Below are 27,119 nucleotides of genomic sequence, written 5' to 3' on the forward strand. Positions count from 1 at the left end.
TTGTCTATTTCCTGTTTAGTCTATTTCCATACAACTTCCTCTTCTAGAGTTCTGGTGACAGAAGGATATTTTGAACAATACTAGCTTGTAACAACAAGGTGTGTGTGTATGTGTGTGTCAAAAAAAAATTCAGTCCACAGAGGAAAAAGAACGTCTCTGTACGAAGATATTTTAACAAGCAATTAAACCAGGTAACCACAGCTTAAATTCGATCCACGGATAAATCAGGTGGTTCTCAACATACAACCATTCATTTAGTGACCGTTCAAAGTTACAACGGCACTGGAAAAAGTGACTTCTAAACTTATTTCAGACTTATGACCGTTAGAGCATTCCCAGGGTCACGTGATGAAAATGTGGATGTTTGGCAATTGGCTCAGAATTATGACAGCTGCAGTGTCTTTAGTCCTGTGATCCCCTTTTGCAACCTTCTGACAAGAAGTCAATGGGGAAGCCAGATTCCGTTAACAGCTGTGTTACTAACTTATCAACAGCAGTGATTCACTTAACAACTGTAGCAAGGTCATAAAATGGGGCAAAACTCACTTAGCAACTGTCTTGCTTAGCAACCAAGATTTTGGACTCAACTGTGGTCATAAGCTGAGGGCTACTTGCAAACCATTCATCAGCCAAATTATAATTTAATGAAATGTGTTGGCTCAATCAGACTTAAAAGTGTTTAGAAACTTACATTCAGGCAGAGACCATGGGATATTTACAATTGTGGCTGGCTTCACAGAACAAAATCATACGCCGAAGTCCTTGTGATAAATGTGTATTAAGTCTGTGTGACTTTTTGCCTTGTCTGCTCAACCTGGCAGGTTATATGTCAAGATTAAACAAGGTGCACCGATTCAACTCTTAGAAAGATGCTTGTACTTGTGCTGTCCTACACTGCTTGCACTACAGAGATTTAATGAGGAATAAATCCAAAAGGTAACAGAAGCAGCCATATATATTGCATCGTGACTGTAAAGCAACAATAAAAGGGAGCCAGCTGTTAAAAAGCCCTGGTGATTTACAATCAGCAGTTCAGCTATACAAACTAAAAGAGCAAAGTATTATTAGGTCTCAATCAGTGAAATGAGATGGAAAACAGGAGACAAACCTGCTCCTCCATCGAGACCAGATCTCCCTTATCCCGTCCGTGGCCAAAGGCTGACCAACGGCGTTGTTCCAATGAAAAAAGGAGACACAGCTGGAAAAGGTTCTTAATTCTGCATATTCCAATTAGAAGAACAACGGTAAGTTATGGCTAAAAATGAAAGAGTTCTATTATGCAGGGTTTTTTAAAATCTATTTTCTTTCAGATGTGAACCAATCTGAATAGTAAAATATTTGGGATTTTCAGTTAATTCCCTTAAGTAGATGTTTTATTTTGCATGTGGGGTTCCCACAGATATCTTGTTAGCCATCCTTAGCTAGATACAGCTTGTTATCCAGCAACACACTTCGATTTTTGCTAGATTGGTCTTGCCTAAGCACTGCAGTGTGGTTTTTAACACGGATGGCAATATAACAGACTGGGCATGTTCAACTGACTTGCCTCAGCAATGATCCAGACTAATTAATACTTGGGGATAATGAAATTTGTAAACTTTCTTAATTCTTTTATACAGATGGAATCGACGCAATCTTCAGTTTTTGAGTCCAACTCCATTAGCGTTCTCCTATTATATTTAAATGGGCAAAGTATAGTGGATTTGGTCATTGTTTTCGTACAGAAGTGACTTCCCCCATATGCTGAATCAGCTCTTGAACTTACAGTGCAGGAATGCAGATTAAAAAGCAAGTTGATTTATCATGGAAAAAATCAATGTGACAGAGGCAACTAGAAATCCATGACACAGTCAGTTGAGAACAGGCCTAATGAAGCAGCAAGGCAGTCCAGATTTAAATACCTAAACTGTATTAATTTTGCAACATGGCTGATAGCCATTAATTTGGCAAGCTGCCCGCATGCACATAGAAGAAAAAAGATGGGCAAAAAGGCCTTTTAACTATGAACAAACTACACCCCCACTTTTATAATGCATTTCTATCGATCACACCCCTCAAAGGTGTACAACGGCTAAAGAATAAATGAAGGCTAACCTTGCATTTTAGAGGTGGTTGTGTTATGAGGCACAGCATGGCAGTGAATACCCCCCCCTCTGAAACCCACTTGCATACAGGTAGACCGGTTGCTTAGCGAGTGTCCGAATTTCCGATGGACCTACCTTGGCACTACTTACACAACCAGGTTTAAAGTTCTGGTGATCATGACCCTCCTGCGATCACATGACTGAACTTCGGGCCCTTGGCAAAATGACTGCAATTAGGCTCATCTGCAGCATCCCACAGTCACACAATCACATTTTACAAGGGTCTTGCCGAAAACCAGTGACTTCTCCCAGACTTTGGCAAAAGCACACCCGTAGCGAACCACAGCTTTGCTTTACAACCACAGTGGCTGCTTTACAACTGTGGCAGCCGTTTAACAACCACCACGTTCATTAGGTAGTCCTTGACTTACAACAACGGCACTGTAAAAGTGACTTATGACTAGTTTTCACACTCACGAGCCCTGCAGCATCCCCAGGGTCCCATGATCAAAATTTGGGCGCCTGACAACCGGCACGTAATTAGAACAGTTGAACTATCCGGGGTTCAACTGATCACCGTTTGTGACCTTCCCAGACGGCTTCTGACAAGCAAAGTCAACGGGGGAGGCCAGATTCGCTTAACAACCTCCTTATTCACTTAACTGCAGTAGTTCACTGAACCACTGCGGCAAAAAAGGTCGTAAAGTAAGGCAAAACTCATTTAACAACTGCCTTGCTTAGCAACAAAATATTTAGGGCTCAATTGTGGTCGTAAGTCGAGGACTGCCTGTATCTGTATTTCCGGCAGAGCAATCCGTAGAAAAATCTTTCAGATTGTTTAAACTTTCCCTTGCCCCAGCGTTGAAAACCCACCGACTGAGCTTAGTCGTCTATCTGGGCTCCGTCTGCTGATTAAGAGGCAGGTCAGCAACTATTTTATCTCCCGCCCTGAATATATTCCAGTGAGCAGTTTTTATTTCATTTTATTTCTTGACGGCAAGTTAGAATTTCTGCAAACTACTGAAAGAGATCTCTTGGCTATTTCCTCTCTCTTGATGCCTGACTCTTCTCTCTTCTTTTTACTCACAGTTCAAACAGATGGCCTGGGGCAAAAAGGAGCCTGGAGGGTTTTTTTCCTGTCCCATAAAGGAATGGAAGAGTTAATAATATTCATACCCTTTCTCATCAAGCGTTGTTTTCCAATTAGAAGCTGTAAGATGCCACTGTAGACTCTGTGTGTGTGTGTGTGTGTGTGTGTGTGTGTGTGTGTGTTAGAATTAGATTTCTGTTTCTGCTTTCAGCTTGCAATGCACAGAGCCATCATGTAATTTTAAAGTAAAATATAGTTGTTGTTTTAAGTAGCAAGCTCTGAGTCATTATTTAAGCTTTTTCAAACAGAGGGTTTTTTTTAAAAAAAAAATCTGGCTTGCCTTTGTATCTCCCCCCCCACCCCCCTCTTCCAGTAACGCAGCTCTCCTGCCAATGCGGAGAAGTCCACCCTGCTGGCAGCAGGACAACTGCTGCAAGAATGAAATCACCACCGTTTTGTAAAGCAGCCACAGCATTGTTTAAAGAGACCCTGGTCCTTCCGTGAAAGAAAGAAATCCTTTCTGATGTCATTTAAAACTCGTCTACAAAAGTACAGATTAAGAGGGGGGAAAAATCACATGAGAAATGAAAACATATATATATATAATATATTGACGTTACAATCTGTCCTTTGGGGCGTATTTTTGATGTCATATCACAAACTAGAACAGTAATGAATTTCCCAGAAAATAAGTTGAAACACAAAGTCCACATTGTATACTTGACAACTAGCTGTTCAAAATCCATTATTTTCAAAAGGGCCAGCTGCTTATTTGAAAATTGCTTTCTGAAGCTGGACTTAAAAAAGAGAAGAGATGGAATCTTACATGGGAAAAAAAATAACGTACTAGTATCTGATTAGAATGTTTTTCTTTTAATTACTGAACAGACACATAAACTGTACCTCTGATCAGAGATTACTGGAGCATCACTGCTGGCTACCTTTTCAGAATGCAAAGGGACAGAGTCTTATGAGAATTTGTGTATTAGATTTGTGTCCCATCTTTCTGTGTAACTCAAGGCAGTGTAAATAATACTCCTTCCTGACGGGTACCCCCACAACAACCCAGAGAGGTGAGCTGGGCTGAGAGAAAGAGTGAATGATCCAAGGTCACCCAATGTCTCCTGAGTCACCCAATGTCTCCTGAGATCCAGCACCTTAATTTCTGTATCAAAATGCTGTCTTTAAATCAAACCCTGAAAGTATTTGTTGCATCCTTTACATTTGTTCCTAATGTTTCTCCAATACAGATGCTTCTGAATAGTAAATAAATTGTCCAAGTCTTACATAGAAATACAGCCCTCTATTCTCCATGACTCCTAAAATACAGATACCCCTCTTTCAAACATCCCAAACCGCTCCTAATTATTTTTCATGAACGGACAAACAACTGGATTACCAAACAATTATGACCCTCTAACGCAGGAGTGGGGAACATGGCTGGTTCAGGAATTCTGGGAGTTGAAGCCCACAAGCCATAAAAAGGCCATTGTTCCCCACCTCTGCTCTAATGGCTGTCAAACCACGCAACTTGAAGTTAAAGACACTCACTGACATATACACACACATTACCTTGGTGGTCCTCCTCAAGCTACGCAAGATATTTCTTTTCCTGGGGTCTTCATCAGTCGTCTCGTAGGGAATTACAGCGTTATCTCCTTTATAGCCTTGGGACGTCTGGTCTTCTTCTTTCTTCCTAATGGGCCCCAACTCATCATCGCTCCCTATACTGAAACTGGTCCTGAAACTGGCAAATCGCCCAAGTCTCGTGCATCGGGTTCGATACAACACCGGTTTGCTAGTTAGCGACACCTTGCGCCCCCGCTCTAAGGAGCTGGTGTCCATTTCGCTGTCTGACCCGTTGCCACTACCGTTGGACTGGGTTTTGTTGATGTTCCGAATGGTGATGATTTTGCCTTGGGTGCTGTCGTGAGGCACAGAGTAGATGTTCTCCTCCTCGTTCCGGGGTTTGACCACGGCGTCCATGGGTTCGGCATAATCTGAAGGGTCAAAGCCATCGGTAGGTGGCCAGCTACTGGAGGAGACCGGTTTCCGTTGTCCCTCTCGGTGTCCTTGCTCCAAGTAAGCGAGATCTCCCTTGGTGATATCAAAATGGACAGCGGGCTTTGGTTTCACGGGCGGAGGTACTTTGTTGTTCAGTTTGCTTTCGAAAGTGCTCATCACAGAGAAGACCGAAAGCCCATCGTTGCCCTCCAGTTCCATGGAGAGCTTGGAAAGGTCTTTGGAGAAGGTGGCCATGGAGCTGTCGTCTCTGAAAGGGCTGTAGCTGGGAGGCTCAATGTCTTCTTCAGAATCCTGCAGGTTGGAATTACAAAGAGGGGAGCCGGCTCGGGGAGAGTTGAACACTTCTTCCGTGGTGCTGCAGGCTTCCGCCGCGTTGTCGTACATGTGGGTCGCCTCGATGATGTTTTTCCTCTCCACCACATCTTTGAAGAACAAGTGGAAAATCTCCAGCTTGTGTTGAGGCTGGCTGCAGGGCATGCTTGTGAATTTCCCTTCGATGTCCTGAGCAATTTCCTCCCCCTCCGTGAGCTGTTCTCGACTCAGATCATTGTCTAGAACGTCGATGGAGCCCTCCGTGAGCGCCACAATCTGAACCGGGATAATGTCCTGCACTTCGCAAAGAAAGGCACGCAACATAGCCAGAGATGCCTTGCGCTTGGCGGAGTAAAACAAAATGTAACCGTGGACCAGCCAGCTTTTGCGAATGCTAAAGGCGGAGTGGAAAGACAGCAAGGAGAGTTCTATGCGCCTCTTGTGGGGTCCGATGGGGTATTCAAGTAACACGGAATTGCTGCTTCCAGAAGGGGAGGGCCGGCAGGATTGGGACTGAAGAACGGGGAGAAGGATATCGTCAGCATTAAAAGGATCTCCGCACAACAAGCACATGACGATCCGAAGGTCAATGTCAGCCAGATCTTTAAGGCTTGCAGTTGAGCTCATCAGGTTTAAGTTGCGCTTTGAATCCAGCAAGCCTTTCAGGACTTGGCTGATCTGCTTTTCGTTAATGTTGCGCCCATATCCTATGCCGGTGGAAGCCGGGTCAAGGAACACGCACTGCAATTTACTCGCAATCTGTTGGCCTTGCTGTATTAAACTGTGTAGTGTTTCTCCACTGGTGTCCCCTCTCTTGTTTACCAGAATCAGGGTGAGGGGAAGGTGAGCTAGGTGATTGTCCCTTCGGCTGAGGGTGGACTCTCTACTCTTCTCGATGCTCTCCACAACATAAGATAAAGATTCCTTAGAGTTATAAAGGCAGAGGCAGCCGTGGGGCTGGAAGGTTGGCGTCTGGAAAGAATTAACCGGGAGCCGGACATTACCCTCGATGGGTCTCAAGGAGAGCTCATACATTTTCCCGTCTATCACGTACTTGTCATCGTTCGTACAAAGAGCTCGGATCTCATTCGCCAGCTCACGGGCAAGTCCATCTTTCCCAAGAATGACTAAGTTGATGTGGTCGATGTTGGAATCGGAAAGCGAGTTTTTCTGATTGCGATCCAAGGGCCTGATAAATCTGGAACTTATTAAGTGCTCTATTTTAGCATCTACGCAAGCCGGGCAGCTGGGACAAGTGTCCTTGGTGGGATGGTAGACAAAGTGAATATGTTTCAAGATCAGGGCGTCTCGTTCGGCCTGCAGTTTTTGCAATGCTTTAAATCTTTGCTCTTCCCCCAAGACGTCCTGGATGACCCCCATTTTTTCTTTGCTAGGTTTGGCATCGAGCTCCAACTCATAAAAGAGTTCTGAATACTCGAGAAGCAGTTCCTGGAAGTCCTCCTTGGCCTTCTCGATAATTTGTTTCTGGTGCCGACTGTAAATATCCATGTACACAGATTCTTCTAGCCACATGTAAAAATCCTCACTCATGATGAAACTGCGAGCTTCTTCCCAAGGTTTTCCTGGGGTTATGAAAGGGGACGTCTCTAAATTCTCTTTGAAAGCCCTTCTCATTTCTGCCCTCTTCCTCTCATTCCTCAGCTTTTCCAGGTGGGTCTCGTAGAGCTGCTGAGCAGGCAAGGTGTCCATCACGTCAAAGGGAATACGGTCATTCTCCATGTTGTCGATGTGGCTGGTGGCATCCCAGGGCGTCTCCTCAAGCACTACAAACCACTTTAAGAAGTCTGGCTTGGTCTCCAGCAGCTTCTCCACTTTAATGCAACTCAAGTGGTTGATTTCATCCAGGTTTGGGATCAGAGCATCAAAGGCAAGAGGCAACATAGCCAGGTACATCTTTTTCCTCCGCTCGATATGCTCTTGCTTGAGGCGAAAGATGTGCTGTAAGAAAAGTTTCTTTGCTTTCTGGGTCCCTTCCAAGTAGACATAATCCTGATATTCCGGAGAGGATTGCATCTTTCGTGAGACGTTAGACCAGGTTTCGTTGTGGTTTTTAACAATACGGCTGACCAGCCACTCATACTTATCCTTCGCTGCAGCAATCTGTTGGCTCTGTTGTTTCAAAGCCTCGAAATACGGGATAATTTTAGTCTTTCCCCTGCTTTTGTCAATCAGCTGCACTAACGTGCTGAAAGCCAAGTCAACATTCACGTTGGATCTAGCCGAGGTCTCCACCACCTGAAGGTTCTTTTTGCTGAAGACAAAAGTGTGCGCATCTCGAATGTACCGCTCCACCCCTTCATCGCACTTCGTCAGGACCACCACCGTGGGCTTTTTCGTCTTGGCGAGTTGATTGTAGAGGTTGGTGACAAACTTGAGCTGCTCGTCAAAGTTCCTGTTCATGCCTCTGCTGACGTCGATGCAGAGGAGAAAGCCGTCTACCAGCAGCTTCCCGTCGGGCATCTGCTTCTGCTCAAAGTCCTGCTCCAGGCCGAGCTGATCGGTGCAAAAGTACATGAGCTTTTCAGCGGAGGCCAATTTGGTCGCCGCGGCCCTCTTGATGTAGGGCTGCAGGGCGGTGCTGCGGTGCGGCTGGAAAGTCTGGTCGTCAATAAATTCTGTTTGTTCCACAACGTGCATTTTACATTCCACACAGTCCTCCAGAGAGCGCACCACTTCTCCCCAGTACAGGAAGTGGTCATTGTTAACCACCCGTCCTCCAAAGTCACTGGTGCTGAGAACGGAGGTATGGTCCAAGTGGAAGTCGTCTGCTCTCGGCCGCACAAACCGATTGCAGAGGCAGGACTTCCCGATGCCGCACTGGCCTTTCTCCTTCTCGGTCCCGGACAAACCCACCACACTGATGTTGTAGGTGGGAATGCGGACATCTTGCTTCCTTGCCATCATCATCGTCCAAACATCCTGTTCTGCGCGGGGCTGCTTTTTAGGCTATCAGGGCTCTCCTGGGCAACCTCAAAATGTTGAGGGGCGCTACTGGCAGTTCAGATTAAGGATGATTAGCACAGCAAAGACAACTGTTCTCACTCTTGGTGGCCACCAGCAGCTCAGTTGTCACTGATCCTCACAACTGGATACTCAGCATTTTTCCCTGGAAAAAAAAGAAAAACAAGAAATGGATCAGGATGGTTGAAATTTATTTTTTTATTTTATTATTTATCAGTATCCCACATTTATTATTTTTACAAGTAGCTCAAGGCAGCAAACACATCCAACACACCTTCCTCCTCCTATTTTCCCCACAACAACAACCCTGGGCTGAGAGGGAGGGACTGGCCCAAAGTCATCCAGTTGGCTTTTGTGCCTAAGGCAGGACTAGAACTCACAGTCTCCTGGTGATTGGCCCAAGGTCACCCAGCTGGGTTTTGTACCTAAGGTGGGAGTAGAACTCACCATCTCCCAACTTCCTAGCCTGGTGCCTTAACCACTAGACCACACCTTCACACAAATCAAAAAGTAAATCATTAAAAGGCACAGGTTTTAAAAGTGTAGGAAAAAAAACAGTTCCTTCAAGCCAACTTGCAAGCTGTGCCTTAAAACAGAGTTCCCCAACCTCTCCAGGTTGGTGGCCTGGTATGTGTGTGTGGGGGGAGAGGGGATGGTTTTGTGTGAGTAGCACAGCTTCATTTGTGTGAGTGGCGGGCACGGGCACACCACTCAGGTGGCCTGGCTGCAAATAGGCCACGGGCCGATAGTGGGCTATGGCCCACAGGTTGGGGACCCCTGCCTTAAAAGGTATGTGTGGAATCATCTCTCTCAGGCATTTGCCAAAAACCAACGCAGGGTGTCCCAGATCTCCTCTTTACAGAAAAGGGCCCAAGCAACAGCAGGAGGGGAGACGGTCCCTTGCAAAGGCAGTTTCTCCACCCCTTCCTTCCAGAAAAGAAACAGCTTGCTGTTATAGATAGCACACAGGAGAGCCTGCATTTTAATAGTGTTTGGCTAATAAGGCTATGGTCTTCCCAGTTGCAATGTATAGCAGTGAAAGTTGGACCATAAGACCGAGCACCAAAGAATTGAAGCCTTTGAACTGCGGTGCTGGAGAAGACTCCTGCGAGTCCCTTGGACTGCAAGGCGATCCAACCAGTCAGTCCTAGAGGAGATCAACCCTGACTGCTCTTTAGAAGGCCAGATCCTGAAGTTGAAACTCAAAATACTTTGGCCACCTAATGAGAAGGACTGACTCACTGGAGAAGAGCCTAATGCTGGGAAAGGTTGAGGGCAAGAGAAGAAGGGGACGACGGAGAATGAGGTCGCTGGATGGAGTCCCTGAAGCAGGAGGCGTGAGCCTAAAGGGACTCCAGAAGATGGTAGAGGACAGGAAGGCCTGGAGGAACGCTGTCCATGGGGTCGTGATGGGTCAGACACGACTTCGCAGCTAACAACAACAATAAGGCAGTTCTTTATCTTGTAAGCTGTTTCCAAGCCGTCCCAGGTGTCAGAGTTGGGCCCACCCCACATTTTGCACCAGGAAAAAAAAGGAAGTGCTTTCTGTAGAAGACCCAACAGTGCGACATTCCAGAAGCGGCTTGTGTGTGCACACACATTCTTTTCTAAAGAGCCTGCCAAAGGAAAAGCCCAGCACATCGACTAAGGAAGTTGTTTTGAGCTGGCCTTCTGTTTATCAATTCTTTTTTTTCTCTCTCTGGGAAGCCAAAGGAAAAAGTCCTGCCCACAATGCCACAAGTAAGTCCTGTTTCAGCCCAGGGACAAAGTTATGGAGGCAGCGGCTGAGATTTAAAAAAGGCTTCTGTTAGGATGGACTGATGCAAATGCGCCTTAATGTGGGTCCCTCGTAGTTTCTCCCCCTCTTCTGGAGGTAGAGAAAGGGAAGCCGGCAGAGCATGGAATGGGAGGAAGAGGAAGACGACACCAATGAGAATGGTACTTTTAAGGAGGAACTAGGGAGTCACCTCTGCCAGGCATACAGGTAGTCCTCAACCTGCAACCACAATTGAGCCCAAAATTTCTTTCACTAAGTGAGACATTTGTGAAGTGAGTTTTGCCCCATTTTACAACTTTTCTTGCCTCAGTTGATAAGTGAATCACTGCAGTTGTTAAGTTACTAACTCGGTTGTTAAGTGAATCTGGCTTCCCCATTGACTTTGTCAGAAGGTCGCAAAATAGGGATCACATGACCTTTGGACACAGCAACGGTCAAAAATACGAACCTGTTTCAAGTGTGGGTTTTCTTCCTTTAAAAGCTTTGCCAAAATATGAATTTTGCAGTTTAATACTTTTCCACTGAAAATTTGGGGGTTAGCAGTCTTTTTTTTTGCTGGCAGATTCAATATACTGTATTTCCAAAGCACTAGAAACACTTCCTTAAAGGAGAACAATTATACACACACACACACACACACACACACACACACACAGGGCAACACCACTTCCACATTTTCCCAAAATAAGATATTCATAAAAGAAACTGTCTAAATAGTCTACTTTACAAAAGAATCACCATTCTCACTCACTGAGCTGACTGATCCACTAATGAAATGTTAGGTCAGCTTCATGGATGAGCTTACCCTGCAGTTAAATATTAATTTCAATGGATGAGGATGCAGTGGTGAAATGTGGACTAGAAATGAAGAGACCCAGGTTCTCCACCACAAAAGCTCCCGAGGTGATTCTAAGGGCAGTCTGGCTCTCTCCATCCAACCTACTCAAAAAGTTGCTTTTGTGGGCCTGAACTTCCACAAGTCTTAAAGTTGCCAACTTTGGAAACCATAAATTAAAGGAAGATTCTCGTAAGCTCTTGAAAGAAAAGATGAATATAAATCAAATAAACCAAACAATATCACATCCTTAGAATTAGCCACATATCTGCTTTTCATGGGCAAGCTAGGTTGTAAAAAAAAGCTTACAGTTGTGCCCAATTTTATGCCTTTTGCCATGGTTGTTAAATGAAGCACTGAAGTTGTTAAGCGAATCACACAGATGTTAAGAGAATCCGCCTTCTCCTATCAATTTGGCCTGTCAGGAGCCAGCTGAGAAGATTGAAAACGGCGATCATGACCCCAAGATACTGCAACTGTTGTTAATGGGTGCTATTTACCAAGCCCCTGAATTTTGATCACACTCACCATGGGGATGCTGCAACGGACGTAAGTGTGAGGACTGGTCATAAACCCCTTTTTCAGTGCCATTTTATCTCTGAAAGGTCACTAAATGAATGACTGTAAGTCGACATGTACCTGTAGAATTTAAAGTTTCCCAACTCAGCCCCTTCCAGAAGGACTGGCTTACAAATGTCCTTCTCTTCTGAGCGAGCTTAACACATCTGGAGGGCACCAAGTTGGGGAACACGGATATCATGTTTCTTCCTCCCTAATTACTGAATGGTTCGTGTTTTTGTTTTTAAGGTTCAGGTATGGCACGTTGTCCTCCTTGTGTATAGAGAACAAAGTGGATTATTCTATTGTGCTAGGTAGTAATACAGAGGTTAATTAAAAAGCAGTAAGCAATTTGTTTCAGCTCTAACCATTCTGAAACATATTAGGCATGTTAATCTGGGGGTGTACTCTAAAATAGATTTAATCTGTTTCTTATGCTTGAAAAGGGGGGATTGGCAGCAGGATAACAAGGGTGGCCTCTAGATTTATGACCAATGGTAGATTTTGAATCAGCAGTCAGTATATAATACCTTTTGCTCTGATCATTAAATAATGCTGCTTAACTAGTTCTTCATTCAGAATGGATTACAAAAGACAAAAGGGTGCTGTAAGTTTTTAATGCTATTGTATGTCTGAGTTAGAAAAAGAAGCCTGGAACATTTGATCCCAAGTACATTCAATTTTTCTAAGCAGTAGTTTAAAAATCAGCTGAGTCACCAGATAAAACATTCCGAATTCTTTAAAAAAATTGGAAGGAGGAAGCTGGCACAGAGTAGAAATTCAACCCTGCTCTGAATCTGACCAAGAGTTTATCCCAAGTACAATTACACCTCAAAGGTAGCTGTTGTTTTAACTGGTTCCAGTCCCCACTGAGGAATTTAGAAGGCTGGGTTTTTCACATATCCAAAAGATAGGATGGATGGAGAGAGAGAGAGAGAGAGAGAGAGAGAGAGAGAGAGAGAGAGAGAGAGAGAGAGAGAGAGAGAGAGAGAGAGAGAGAGAGAGAGAGAGAGAGAGAGAGGTTTCAGTACTAAAAGAGTATCATGTTATGATTTTACTATCTCTGTACAACCAGCTTCCCATTTAAAGAATTTTAAAAAGCTATAAAGCTGCTGTGAAAGTGCTAGAAGTTTCCACATTACAAATGATACCACCCCTCTCCTTAAGAAAAAAAGGCAGAATTGGGTTAGAAAAGATGTGGGAGACATTCTATTAAATGAAATAATACAAATAACGGGGCAAATAAGTTCTCCAATTTGGAAAACTGCCAGTGAGCAATTCTCTGTTAAAACATTTACAGGAGCTTAATGAAATTTTGTGGCATTTTTAGGCTCAAACTTAGCAGATGTATTTTCTAAGCAAGAAAGTAGCATGATTATACTGTGTCAACAAGTTTCCTACCAAGAAAACTGTTAAAAAAAATTTTTTTTTTGGGGGGGGGGAATTGCAATCCAAGTGTTCCGACATCTAATACCCATGAAACCAGATAAAATCTGCTTTATCCCATCCTCATTCCTTTGACTCTACAGAGAATTTTCCTGACCTTATACGTTTTGCCATCCTTGCTGCTCTCCTCAATCTAGCAGGGGTTTTACATAATGCTAGATTAAAGAATTCAAGTTTCTATTACTATTCAGCAAATACAGAGGGCCTCTGTGTAAAACATGTTGTTTTACATACAAATTGGTTTTTGAGGATCCATGCATGAAAAGCAGGATTCAGGTGTAAAAAATACATTAAATAGGTAATATCTTAAGCCATTCATGGGGATGATAGTACATGGAGGATTTTTGTCTATCTCCACTGGAATCTTATCCCTCTCTTCCTCCTCCCCCCAGCCTCCAAAGTATGGATTGGCCCTCACCAGGATCAAGAGCTTCATCCCTATAACCAGTACTTTAAGTTCTCAATATAGCAACTAAGCAACTCTGGAGAATCTTATGAGTAAAATACATCTACATATATATACTTAAGAGCAACTGTTTTCAAACTTGGCAACTTTTAGATGTGTGGACTTCAACTCCCAGGATTCCCCAGCCAGTCTTGCCATTTGAAGATGTCTGGACCTCAACTGCCAGAATATATCCTTTACAAATCAAAATGGATCAGGCTAAGCCAGGGATGCACGCATCATCAGCTGTGATGGACAAGCTGAGGGCCCAACAGGTGACTCTGTATCATGTACGTCAGCAGGCCAGGGTACTTCCTCTGGGAAGTTTATGGGACTTTGTTTTATCCATTGTGCTGGGTTATTTTATTCATTGTGTTATGCCTAATTTACGGTTTAGATTAGAGGTTTCCAAACTTGGCAACTTTAAGACTTGTAGACTCAGGCATACTGGCTGAGGAATTCTGGGAGTTGAAGTCCACAAGTATTAAAGTTGCCAAGTTTGGAGAACCCTTGGCTTACATAACAGTTTCATATGCTTTCTACCTCAACAAAGTAGGGATAGGTGCCATTAGTTTTTCAGACATCGTGATGGTGGGAGGACTCCCAGGGCTACTGACAGCCTACCCTTACGCTAAATCCAAAGCAATCATAGTCTTAGTGTAATGTAAGTGTCTAGCTAGCTAGCCAGTCACAAATGCATATATTTTATCATATATCTGTGAAACAGTTACTCATTTGCAAGGAAACAAGAGAAAATTCCTCAGCCCAGAAGGTTACAGTAGTTAACTAGCTAGAGAAGTACCACAGAACTGCAGCCAACCTTAATTAATCCTACACTGATTCAGAGAAGTAGGACTCTATTTTTTCATGTTTTATCATTAAGGAACAAGTAACGCTTCCATACCACAAGCAGCTCACAACTAAATCAGCTTTCTTGTCTGCTGGATGCTCTTTTTAACCAAAAGGAAACATGCCCCAATTGCAACCGTTTTGAAACTCACCACAAATTAACTTAATTTAAGGGTGCTTGTTCGGCAAACAATATCTGTGATATTTGTACTTAGGCTTGCTTTCAGCCTGGTGTGGTTCGAGTGTTTAAAATTACATGCTGTTAAAAATCACTTTTAATAAAGCAAATGGCCAATGAGCCTGAAAGCACAAACAGCGCCAGAGGAGACGCTTCATGTATATCTGACAATGGGAAAAGGAGTTCCTCGCAGAGCCATAAATTGTCTCGCTGCCCTATGGCGGCTGAAGTGTAGAAAATCTCTGAAATGGGTCATTTGTATCTTTGGAAAGGCTGATTGAAGCTTTTAACCATCTGGATCTGAAATGTTTAATCTCAGGCAACAGATGGGCTATTCTTAGAGGCAGGACATATAGGAGGTCTCAGACCAGGCCCCCGACCAACGCCAAAGCCTCCCTCTGAAAAGTCACTAACAGAAGAGCAGGGAGGAACCACCAAGTCTAGGAGCCGGGCTCACTGGCTTCCCTACTACTGGACCGGACCTTCAATTGTGAATTAGGGAAAGTACACCGAGTATGAAAAGGCAGACCATTTCAAGTCTGAAGTATTTTGAGTTCCAAACAGGGGTTCTTATTGGACATATAACTAACTACAGGTAGTCCTGGACTTACAGCCACTCATTTAGCGGCCATCTGAAGTTACAACAGCATTGTAAAAAGTGACTTATGACCGTTTTCCCACACTTACAACCATTGCAGCACCCCCCCCTGGTCACGTGATCAAAATTCAGACACTTGGCAACTGGCCTGTATTTATGACAGTCCCGGGGTCATGTGATCCCCTTTGGTGACACTCTGACAAGCAAAATCAACACGGAAGCTGAATTCACTTAACAACCGTATTGCTATTTTAACAACTGCAGTGATTCACTTGAAAACTGTGGCAAGAAAGGTTGTGAAATGGGGCAAAATTCACTTAACAACTATCTCATTGAGCAATGAAAATTTTGGGCTTAATTGTGGTCGTAAAACAAGGACTATCTGTATTCCAAAGCTACTCTGACCAGTCCAGAATTGTTCGGAAATGTAACACGGCCATTTATACATTGAATATATGTAACATTTATACGTATTAATCTTCTGTAGCACCTCATCTGAAGGAACATGCACAAACTGCTGCACAATTTAAACTGTCCAGCAAAGAACAGCATAAAACAACAGAGAAATAGCCTATCAGCTACAATCTACACACCAAACAAGTGAATTCTATTAAGGCAGCATGACAATTCAAAATCCTTGCAGAAGGATGTCAAAGTCAGATACCAGAGGGAGTTTATTTCAGAAAATGGGGATCATTACATAAAAGTATCATCTGGGGCACCTATGCTTCTACCTTTTTTATTTATTTATTTATACCGGGAGCATCAAGCTCAATTGTACCTAGGCAGCCCTGCAGATTCCTGGGAACCCGTCCAGGAACGCTTTCAGTGTTTAAAGCCAACCATCTCAACCGTACCCAGTCTATTAAAAGCCCATGTAGTCCTGTGGCCGTGGGGTTGCCGTTACAAGGCTGAACGGACTCTCACCTGCCAAGCAGGTGGGCACCAGTGTTCTGCCCCAACTGCAGCTTGCAAGATCTCCTCCAAAGCAGCCCCGAGTAAAGCACATGACATTTCTGCAATGAAGTCTGGGAGTTGAAATCCACAAGCCTTAAAAGTTGCCAAGGCTGGGCACTGCTGCCTTTCAGCGAAGTTTATTTTCTACCTGCTGGTCAGAGAATGAGTAATTTTTGTCATCTCCTTCTCTTTTGGTGTGACTGTCCAATGAGCTAAAAAGACAACAACACACCACCACCCATTTTCTGTTAATGGACAAATTAAGAAAGAGCAGGCTATGAATCAAACTTAGCCCTAAGAAGGAAAGCTAATAGCCCTCAATAACCAAAGAGAAAGAGAACTTGCAAAGGCACCGTGCTGGCATCCTTTTTCACCTGCCTCATAATTCTGAGCATTCTCAGAGAAGGAAAAACGCCCGAGAATCCCTGCAAAGGATGGGAGCTATTAGCTTACGGTAGTTAAGCCCTCCTATTCCTGTGGTATCAGAACACTTTGAAGCATCAAGCCGCTGATCGGATCGGATGGTGGAGGAATTGGAGACTCGCCAAGCAGCCTGGACGCCTTCCCAGCTGGGTCATTAAAGCTAACTAAGTGGAGATGGGAGTTGAGGAGGAATTCAAGCTCTTGAGATAAAGGAAGCCTCCAAGGCTGTGAACCTGGGCGTATGGGACAGCCAAGGATACCAGGAAGAGTGGGGCTCCTTCTGTGCTTCGTCTTCGGAAGAATGACACCATGCTCGGAGGTGGGCCTTCCCAACTCATGGCCCTCTTCCCATATACAGGTAGACCTTGATCGACGACCCACTTGAGCCCAACGTTTCTGTTGCTAAGCAAGACATTTGTTAAGTGAGCTTTGCCCCATTTTACGACCTTTCTTGCCACAGTTGTTAAGCGAATCACCGCAGCTGATAAGTTAGTAACCTGGTTGTTAAATGAATCTGGCTTCCCCCATTGACTTTGCTTGTCAGAAGGTTGTAAAAGGGGATTGCGTGACCTTTGGAAACAGCAAAGGTCATAAGACTGAACCAGTTGCCAAGCATCTGAATTTTGATCACGTGATCACAGGGGAGGCTGCAATTGTCGTAAGTGTGGAAAACAGACACAAGTCTCTTTTTTGGGTGCCGTTGTAACTTTGAATGGTCACTAAATGAACTGCTGTTATGTCCAGGACTACCTGTGCTGGTTATTTCAACAGATCTTTGAGATAGAAACAAATGTATTTGCATCCTTCCTTTGATACAGGTAATCTTCGACTTGCGACTATTCTTTAGTGACCACTCAAACTTATGACAGTGCTGAAAAAAGTGCCTTGCAACCAGTCCTCGTACTTACAATTGTTGCAGGATCCTCACAGTGGCATGGTCGTAATCTGAGCCCTGGGCAAGTGGCTGGCATTTGCCATGATTGCAACGTTCCAGGGTGACTTGATTGCAATTTGGAACCTCTTCAGCAGGGAAGGTTGCAAATCACAATCCTGTGATATCTCGCTTAATGAGCGCAGCAAAAAGAGTAGTAAAATCAGGTGCAGTTACACGACGCCTCTCTTAATGTCCGCACCACACAATGACAAATTTCCTGGTTCTGATTACAGTTATAAGTCGAGGATTACCTGTACAAGTGTACTGATCACTGTTGTATGGTTCCTTGACTTTGTATACAATTTCATAATTTTATTACTGGGTTCTTTTCCTGTTTTACCCAGTTTATCTATAGGAGGATTATAAACCATTCAAAACTGATTTAAGGTTTTGACAGACAAACTAGAGCTCTGTCTTCTGCACTTCTAGCAGCATTTGTAGTGGAGAAAGATGTTTTCAAAAGGGACTGATACTGTTGAAAATATTATTTAAGACATCTGTAATTATAACCAAGAAGTAACAAGCAGGGCTTAACTTCCCAAATGACAGCTGGGAAGAGAGGGGTAGATCCACTGGGGAATATTACCTGCACAAATCCCACTGAAATTAATAAATGCTGACTAAGGACATCGTTCTTGCTTTCCTCCCATTTCAGAGGAACTTGCAATCAAGACATTCCCAGGAGAAGCAGAACCAGGGCTGCTAACAGGCTTTCTTACAGATAGAAATTCTTCTGTAATCCTTCTCTCAGCAGAAGCATTTCAGAGTTTAGGACAAAGGAATCCACCAAAATAAAACTATTTGGAAAGGATCCTCTGAAGATAGCACCCACAATTATTTGATACACTGGCATTATTTCTATTTCCACACTCTTCAAGATACTACAGGTAGTCTTTGACTTATAACCATTCATTTAGTGACCATTCAAAGTTAGAACGGCACTGAAAAAAGTGATTTATGACCATTTTTTCACACTTATGACCATTGCAGGATCCCCATGGTCATGTGATCAAAATTCAGCCGCTTGGCAACTGCCTCATATTTATGATGGTTGCAGTGTCCCAGGGTCATGTGATCCCCTTTTGCGACCTTCTGACAAGTAAAGTCAATGGGGAAGCCAGATTAGCACTTAAGACTTATATGTTGTTGTTGTTAAATTGCAAAGTCGTGTCCGACCCCTTGCAACCCCACGGACAACGTTCCTCCAGGCCTTCCTGTCCTCTACCATCTTCTGGAGTCCATTTAACCTCACGCCTACCACTTCAGTGACGACATCCAGCCTCTTGGCCCCAACAATCTGGGTCTTTATTTTATTGACCCTGGAAGGCTGAGTCAACCCTGAGTTGGTGAGAATCAAACTGCTGGCAATCAGCAGGGAATTAGCCTGCAATATTGCATTGTAACCACTGTGCCACTACGGCTCTTAACAAGTTAAGGTTTACTTAACAACCGTGTCACTAACTTAACTGTAGTGATTCACTTAACAACTGTGGCAAGAAAAGTCATATAATGGGGCAAGACTCACTTAACTGGCTTGCCAAGGAACAGAAGCTTGGGGTTCAATTGTAGTCCTAAGTCTTGGACTATCTGTATTTCTTTTGTTGATTGATACAAATACCACTTTAGATTAAAATACTGTACAACTTACCTTAATTTTAAACTGCTCTGAACTCACAGAAACTGATTAATCAAATGGCTGGATTTGCAGGACACTATGGTAAAATGGGGTTTGATCCTTGGTGGTTCAGAGTGCTGTGGAAACCCAGTCATTATCTTAGCGGCCTGTTATGAATACCAGGCCATCACATTAAACTATCATACACTTATGTGAACACAGAAATTATGATTTTTAGCCTGAGATTAGCTTCTTGTGGGAACTAACTATTCTAGCTCCAAATATAGCAGAATGGAAGAGAAAGAATATCTTAAAGCAGTGGCCTCCATTAAAACAGTGTGCGCGATTTCACAAAACAGTATTTTGGCGGCCTATCATGTTAGTATAACGTATTTACTTAATGGCCAATAGTTTTATCATTGCTTAAAATTATGATGGCTATGAAATGGGCACCTTACAGCCCATGAAATATCCCAGGCCATCATAAATGGTCACACCAGCTCCCCCACACATGGGTAGTCAGCTGCACACCTGCTGTACCATTCCACAATCACGTGACTGTGATTTGCAGTGCTTATCACCGGTTTTCAGCAAAAAGCACCTCTTCAAATGAATAGTTTTGCTAGTGACCACCACAGAAAAGGGCCAGACAATTACTTCTGGTCACATGGGTACCTCAACTTATGACCATGACGACTTACAAGGTCTATTGGTAAGCCCTTGGTCCATTACTGCATATTACTCTAAGCACCTTTAGCCTGCAAAACTCAGTTAAGATCAGACTGTCAGTTTCCCTGGGTGTAAGATGAACAATGCATTTAATAACCAAACAATCTTTTAATCCAACTACGATGGTTCTTTTTCCAGGAGGGGAACACCCCAAGTTACCAGCTCTTACAATTTTAAGAGAAGAAAGACAGTCCACAAAAGAGATATGAATCTACATCTAGTAACAAGGATACTTAAAAGAAATCTTAATGCACAAAGAACGCACTGAATTGCAAAGGCTGAGTCCTGGCATAACATACCTTCACGCCCTACTTGAGAGCTATTCACAGGCAACCAGCTGTTCATTCCTGAAAAAAGAATATACCGAATATGCAGACGAGCAGACCTATTGCTAAACCGCTACACTCTGAAACATACATGTCAGGTGAACAATGGTTCCTGTTCTTCTAATGTGCTTGCCTGGTGATGTGCCTGTCGTTTATTAAATATGACCAACTCGGTGTATATTCTTTTGCTAACACAGCTTTTATCAATCCACAGGCATCTTCAATTCCATTTTAAAAGATAATCAATACATTTTAGGCCAGTAAGTAACTGAAATAATGACGCCCAGTAGTAATCTTTGATGAGAAGCCTCTGTTTGCATCAGTCTTATCTCATCAGTTTAAAAAGACAATTAACACCAATGCATTTTCAGCGCTCTGAGCTACTGTAAAAAAGTCATTGCTAAGGAATAAAAGCATCAGCATCTGGACAGCCTATTCAGCAGCTACAACCCAATTGTTTTAGCAAGGGGTGTCCAACGTTGGCAACTTTAAGACCTGTGGACTTCAACTCCCAGAATTCCCCAGCCAGCCATGTTTGTAGGGATGCAACAGAAACGTATTAAAATTTAAAGCTACAGCCCTGAAGCATTATGCAGCAGTTCAAATTTAATTCTAAAAAGGTGGATTGGAATATATGGTGGCCCAAATGTAATACTTTTTGGCAACGCTATAAAGCAGCTGCATCTTTTCCCTGGGTCACAAAGCAGCTACAGAAAGAAGCTTTTGAACTGAATTCTAACATTATATTCTGTATTCTATGCAGAGTGGAAATCAACTGTCAACAATTAAGGAACCAGCAGTAGAGAAATATGCCACAGCATTTGGTAGAAAACCACTGAAAGCCTTGGAAAAAATATTGAGAATTGACAATGTTTTCCCCTGTGACATGCGATGGAAATTAAAGTTCAATTCTGAAGAAGCAGGATTGAAAGAGTACTGATGCTTTTGAACTTTGGTACTGAAGTCTCCAGAGAATACCAAGAACAGCCAAGAAAACAAATGGATGAATCAATCCAGACTTCTCACTTGAGGCACAAATGACCAGGTTCAAATTATATTTTAGACATCTAACACCAAAGATCTAGTTCCCTTGAAAGTTTATAATGCTGGCAAAGATGGGGAAAAAAGATAAAAATGATTATGACGCAGCGGGATGGATGGACTCAATTACAGTGATGATGGATACACTGATGGAAGAACTAAAGCAGTGTTTCTCAACTGTGCCGACTTGAAGAGGTGTGGACTTCAACTCCCAGAATTCTCCAGCCAACCATGGGAATTCTGGGAGTTGAAGTCCACATCTCTTCAGGTTGCCAGGGTTGAGAAATACTGACCAAAAGGATTAGGTTAGAGATAGATCCCTATGGAAAAATATTTAAGTGGTCATTGAGAGTGATGGCACACAATCAGTCAATCAATGTATGTCTCACTGAAGCCAAAATGCTCGCATTCAACTAAATCTCAGGCAAATCCACTAACTTACTCGCTGTTAGTTGTAGAGAGAATGAACTGAGACAAAAATGTGAATTTTTCTATCAGATGTAAATTAATCAAAAAAAGTTGCCATGAAATTGCTGTTTCCTTCAAAAGATTTTGTCTGTAGAAAAAAATAGATTCTTCAAATTATGATTAGTGGTAGAAAGTAGGCTGAACAAGAAAAATAGCTATATTAAGAAATAACTGCTTCTTGCTTCTGGAAACCAACTTCTTGGTTTTTTATATAAATTAAACGCATGTGGGATAGATGATAAGAACTCCCACATTATGCCTGGGAAATGTAAAGGTTACAATTATCAGCAATAGAAATGTTTTAACTAATATAGCAACTAATTGTTCAGAAAATAATTGACTTGGAAAGTGAAAGCTTGATTTAAATCACTTCATCCTGAAAAAAAATCTCAGCATGGTAGAAGCATATTTTGAAAATAGAAAAATTGGATTCTTAGAAGTATGCAATTTTCTTGAGCATATGTCTTATAAATTTCTATTCTTGTCCAGAATAAAAAAAATCAACACAGTATGGCTATTATTGGACCTTCAAGGAATTTTATTGCATTTTAAGTCTACCAACTTGCCAGAAATTCCAGAGAACTACTATATAAATTTGCTGTAAATTTTACAGCAAGGTACAGTATACTTCTTTGAAAGGCAAGGCACATTAGGTTTCTCACTAAATCAGAAATGAGATTTAAAAAAATACAATTTACAAATACCTGTTTCTTCAACAAAGTAGCTAGATTTATTGATGGTTTATTGAATGGTTGGTTAAAATGCTGGGGTATATCCCTACAAATAACATTTTGGGTAGGTGCAAAGTCACACAGAGTCGCCTTGAACTACAAGATGGGTGGCAAATAAATTTAATAATGAATAGCATGAACCCACACTGTACACTGTCAAAGTGCTTGTTCACATCATACCAAAGTGGCCTCATATAAAGCTAACTTATTTTTTGAAATGTTTAGTCAGCAACCTAACACTTTATCGGGATGCGCTGAATTTGGTGAATTACACTGCAAACCATATGGATGGAAATCACGGTGCCAATGTTTTTGGTTTCACTGATGAAGCAATATGCTACAAAATACTTATCCATTATAGCAACACCCCTATTTGTTCCATCTATGTTATGCAACTTGATATGTAATTTCCTAGCATCATTCCATTTTCTTACACTAAATGTGTGTGTTCTTCAAGGACGAGGTAGGTTTTAGTAATTATAGCACTTTGCAGAACATATAAATTATACAATTTAAACTTCATGTTTATATTTAGCAGCAAATTGTACCAACTTGAAGCAGTAACAAAGACAGCCAGTTTGCTATGAAGTGCTTAAGACCAAACAAAAACTTTGTTAAAGTTATCTGTCAGCACACAATGACTGTGTTATTTCAGAAAAAAGGAGGGCAGCTAAAAGACAAGTGGTTTCTTGATAAGCTTATAAGGAAGGAATTCAATTTGACCAAAAGGAAAGGTAGGAAGATTGCCTAGGATAACGGGAACTTGAGTCATCGCAACTGGACTTTTCTTTTTTGGTCTGAAATTCACTGCTTATCCCAGTAGATTTTTCGACCACATTAAAATGGCTCAGGAGTCCATTCCATCTCCATCAAAAGTAGGAAATTAATATTGGGATTAGGCTGCATGTGAAAACTTATCTGCTATGATGAATATGCAAGTAGCCAGTTCTATAGTTAAAAATAGTAAATGAACAGGGTTAGAAACACTTACAGCAAAGTGTTAGTTTGTTCCTGAAACACAATTCAAACTATTCATTCAATTGCTATTTGAGGACAAGGTCAAAATGACTCCATAAGAAATGGAGTACTGTACGCCTTTTTAGACCTGTTTTAAGCTGCATCCTAAAATATTGATAATATTTTTACAAATGCACTTAACTTCCAAGTAAATATATTATTAAAAAATAAGGCATCAATTACAAAAATGCAGTTAGGCACAGATTGACTGAGCTATAAATAGAAAAATATAAAATCATTCACACTAACCAAACTTGATTGAACAAAATGCAACAAAATTTCATCAGAATACCAGAGTTCATTTTACAAGACAAACATGGAACTGATCAAATCTGCTCAGATTTCAGTTCAAACCCTAAGCTACTTTTAACTGAAAAATAGTGGGATATATGTTTCCCTTAGATCCTTCTCTCTTCAGCACCCCAATTTTTTCCTCCAGAACCCCCACAAAAAGAACAAAATCTGTACCTCTGCAGAATACACATAGAACCTTAGAAACAAGAATATGTAACAACTTTTGAAAATCTTGCCACTAAGGATCCTTACAGCCATCAAAACCTGAAAACAGATAAAAACATTTGTTTTGCATTTTCTCCCTCTCTCAACTTTCAGCATGGAGAAGGAATTCCTACAACCAAGTGGAAACCAGAAGGAAAACAAGCCATGGGTAAAGCTGTCTACTTAATGTATATAAGACGTTCTTACAAAAGAACACACCAACATTTCCCTGCAAGGATGAGAATGGTGGTTAAAAGCAGGGTCTAAGGCTTCAGTCCATCCTGTGTGAAGGAATGGAAAAAAACAAAACTATTTACTGCCACATCCTGAAAATCTGCTGTTGACAGTATTTTCAGAACTTCCAAAAAGAGAACGAGAACAAACTTGATTGAATTTTACTTCGCAACTAAATACTCAGATGCAAATAAAACTAAAATGGCCTTTCAGGATCAAAATTATTTATTTAATCAGCAAATAATAAACGTATTTGCTAAGATCCTTGCTAAGATTCTCCACCACCATTTAGACTTAAAAATTCATGACTACCTTAGTGACAGAAATTATGATCATTGGCAGAATTAGTTCTGCAAAAGAGTCACTGTTTAGTGATTGCACATAACGATAAAATATATTATTTTGTATAAAAGATTAGCAAACAAAAAATGGTTTTGGTGTCCATATCAGTAATAATTGATATCAAAACATGGTAAAACAAAAACCTCAAAGTAGACGAGAAGCTGATAAATATTAATGAACATTTGAACCAACTTTAATAAACGCATATTTCCCATTCTATAAGGCAGCTGATGATTACTAATGTCTCAAAAATACATCTATATAAATGAAAATGTGGACTCATTTTTAAATGAGTGATGGAGTCTTTGCACTTGCAGAGTAAACAGAATGCTCATTATTTGTCATTTGCATGTTCTAATTTATTTGCTATATAAGAGTATGTAAGGATGATGTTTTGATGATTCCTTGACAATGACAAGAAGAAAAAAAAGGAAAATTGCTGAAATGGTGTTATAATCTCAGATATTCACCCTTGGAAAATTCTGTTCGTCTTTTAGGATAATTAGTTAAGTTCAAAGCTTCCTAAAGTAAAAGCAATTCTAATTTTCCAAAAGAAGGAACCTGGATATTCATGTCATGTCCACCACAAAGACTACATTCCTCCAATTAAATTATTCAAACAGAACAATCAAGAGATTCTAAAGAAAAAGGCTATTGCTGTCAATCCATCCTTGGGGAAAACGTAATGGCAAGAGCACATGTGACCTGGAAGAATAAGCCTAAGAAGGCAAGCATAGCCTTGATGTATCTCAACCATATCCTATAGAGCAGGGGTAGGTAACCTTGGCTCTTATATGACTCGTGGACTTCAACTCCCAGGAATTCTGGGAGTTGAAGTCCACGAGTCATAAAAGAGCCAAGGTTACCTACCCCTGCTATAGAGAGAGGAAGAGAATTTAGAAGGAAAATGTAGAGGGCATGTTCCTTAATGCTAGACTGCTTTCTTCTCCCCCCCCCTCCCCGTGCTCTGGATGGCTTTTACAGTAGGCAATTTTGTCTAGGCTTGGAAGGTAGGCAGAGTCTGGTCCAGTTTGGCTTGGATGGTAGAGAACAGAATCACAGATTTTCCAGGATTGGGAAATTGAAAAAAAAACATCTTGGAGGAACATAATCCCTAACTGCTTCTGTAGTGTGGCCAAGAGAATTAGAGGGATACATCCACAAAGTCACCAGAAGTTGAGCTTGACTGGTATTATGACATTTCCCCAAAGGCTTTGTTAAAGTAACACCATCCTGATAAATTCTACCGCATCAAACAAAATATTCTATTTCAATCTGCAGCCACAAGTTAAGGAAAGCCTCTTTTCGCTTCCTAAGCATTACTGACTTGCGGAAAGGATGACTACAAATAGCCAAAGGATGCTATTCTGCAGAGAGTTTGGACAGGAGTTCCCAGGAGAGCCAGATGGAAGCAAAAACGGAGACGCAGAAAACAGCACCTCATTTTATTTCTCTCACGCAGGAACGCCCTAATTGAGCCTCATTTTGAACATTATGCTAAATCTGTACAGAGAAGTGTGAAACCAACTTTAGTCTGACCACTTTAGGAAACAGGAAATGAAGTTGGGGGAGACAACACGCTCACAATGAAACGGTATGGACCCTGTCCCCCCAAATGCGCCCTCAGTTCTAAAACTGGGGCAATAGATACAATTCCCATGGATTACCCTGGAATCCCAACATTCATTTCAGTTCTGCAGCAAACACGATCTCAACATACAGACTTGTGACCTCAGTCGAGCCCAACCTTTCCACCGCTAAGCAAGGAATTAGTTAAGCAAGTCCCGCCCTGTTTTGCGACCTTTTTACCATGGTTGTAAAGTGACTCGCTACACTTGTTAAGTGAATCGTGTGGGTCGTTAAGCGAAATCTGGCCTCCCCCATTGATTTTGCTCATGGAAAGCCAGCTGGGAAGGTTGCGAATGCTGATCACGTGACCCCAGGACAGTGCAACTGTTGTAAATACATGCCAATTGCCAAGTGTCTGAATTTTGACCACGGGGATCCTGGAACGGTTGTTAAGTGTGAAAAACGGTCATAAGTCACTTTTTTCAGCGCCGTTGTAACTTTGAACTGTCACGAAACCAATGGTTGTAAACCGAGGACTAATTACCTGTATTCCAACTTCAACTTTAGGAGACAGGAATTCCCATTTCCTTAAGAGAGCAGGGCTGGAGAAAGCCCCCCTTCCCAGTGGCAAAGTAGGACCATTTTGAATTCCGGCTGTTCATTGGGAGGACCCAAGATCCCCCCCCCATTGTGGAAAGATGGTTCCCAGTTCCTGTCCAACATTCCCAGAGCAAGAGGATCCCAAGCAGAAGCCTTCACATCCTCTCCCTGCTGCTCCAAACGGATCTCTGGCTGCTTTCTGATGGTTGAGAGAGGTTAGTTGAGCCTTTTCTCTCACCCCCCCCTCCAGCAAATGGTCCCTCCTTCTTCCCAGCCGCCCCCCCCAACGCACACCCAAAGCAACAGCAGCGGCCTTTTGTCCCTCACACTTTCTCTGGCTCCTCTTCTCCCCTTTTCCCTCAATTCCAGCCCCCCCACGCCCCCCCCTCCGATCCCGCAGCACCCGGGGAACTCCAGGCCCCGCATTGTCTGGGTCCGCCCAGCACATCCCAGCCG

At 42.3% G+C, this 27,119-nt stretch overlaps 1 protein-coding gene across 1 annotated transcript in view; it reads right to left on the bottom strand.

Annotated features, from left to right (window-relative positions):
* Window positions 1-27,119, bottom strand: part of ARHGAP35 (Rho GTPase activating protein 35) — a 50,197-nt gene that overhangs the window by 22,277 nt on the left and 801 nt on the right. Inside the window, exon 2 of the mRNA XM_081335018.1 lies at window positions 4,747-8,638. Coding sequence (XP_081191144.1) covers window positions 4,747-8,439 — 3,693 coding nt within the window. The 5' untranslated portion in view covers window positions 8,440-8,638. The remainder of the gene's footprint in view (window positions 1-4,746; window positions 8,639-27,119) is intronic.

This window comes from Vipera berus (assembly GCF_964194415.1).
Source record: "Vipera berus genome assembly, chromosome: 9".
Lineage (NCBI taxonomy): Eukaryota > Metazoa > Chordata > Lepidosauria > Squamata > Viperidae > Vipera > Vipera berus.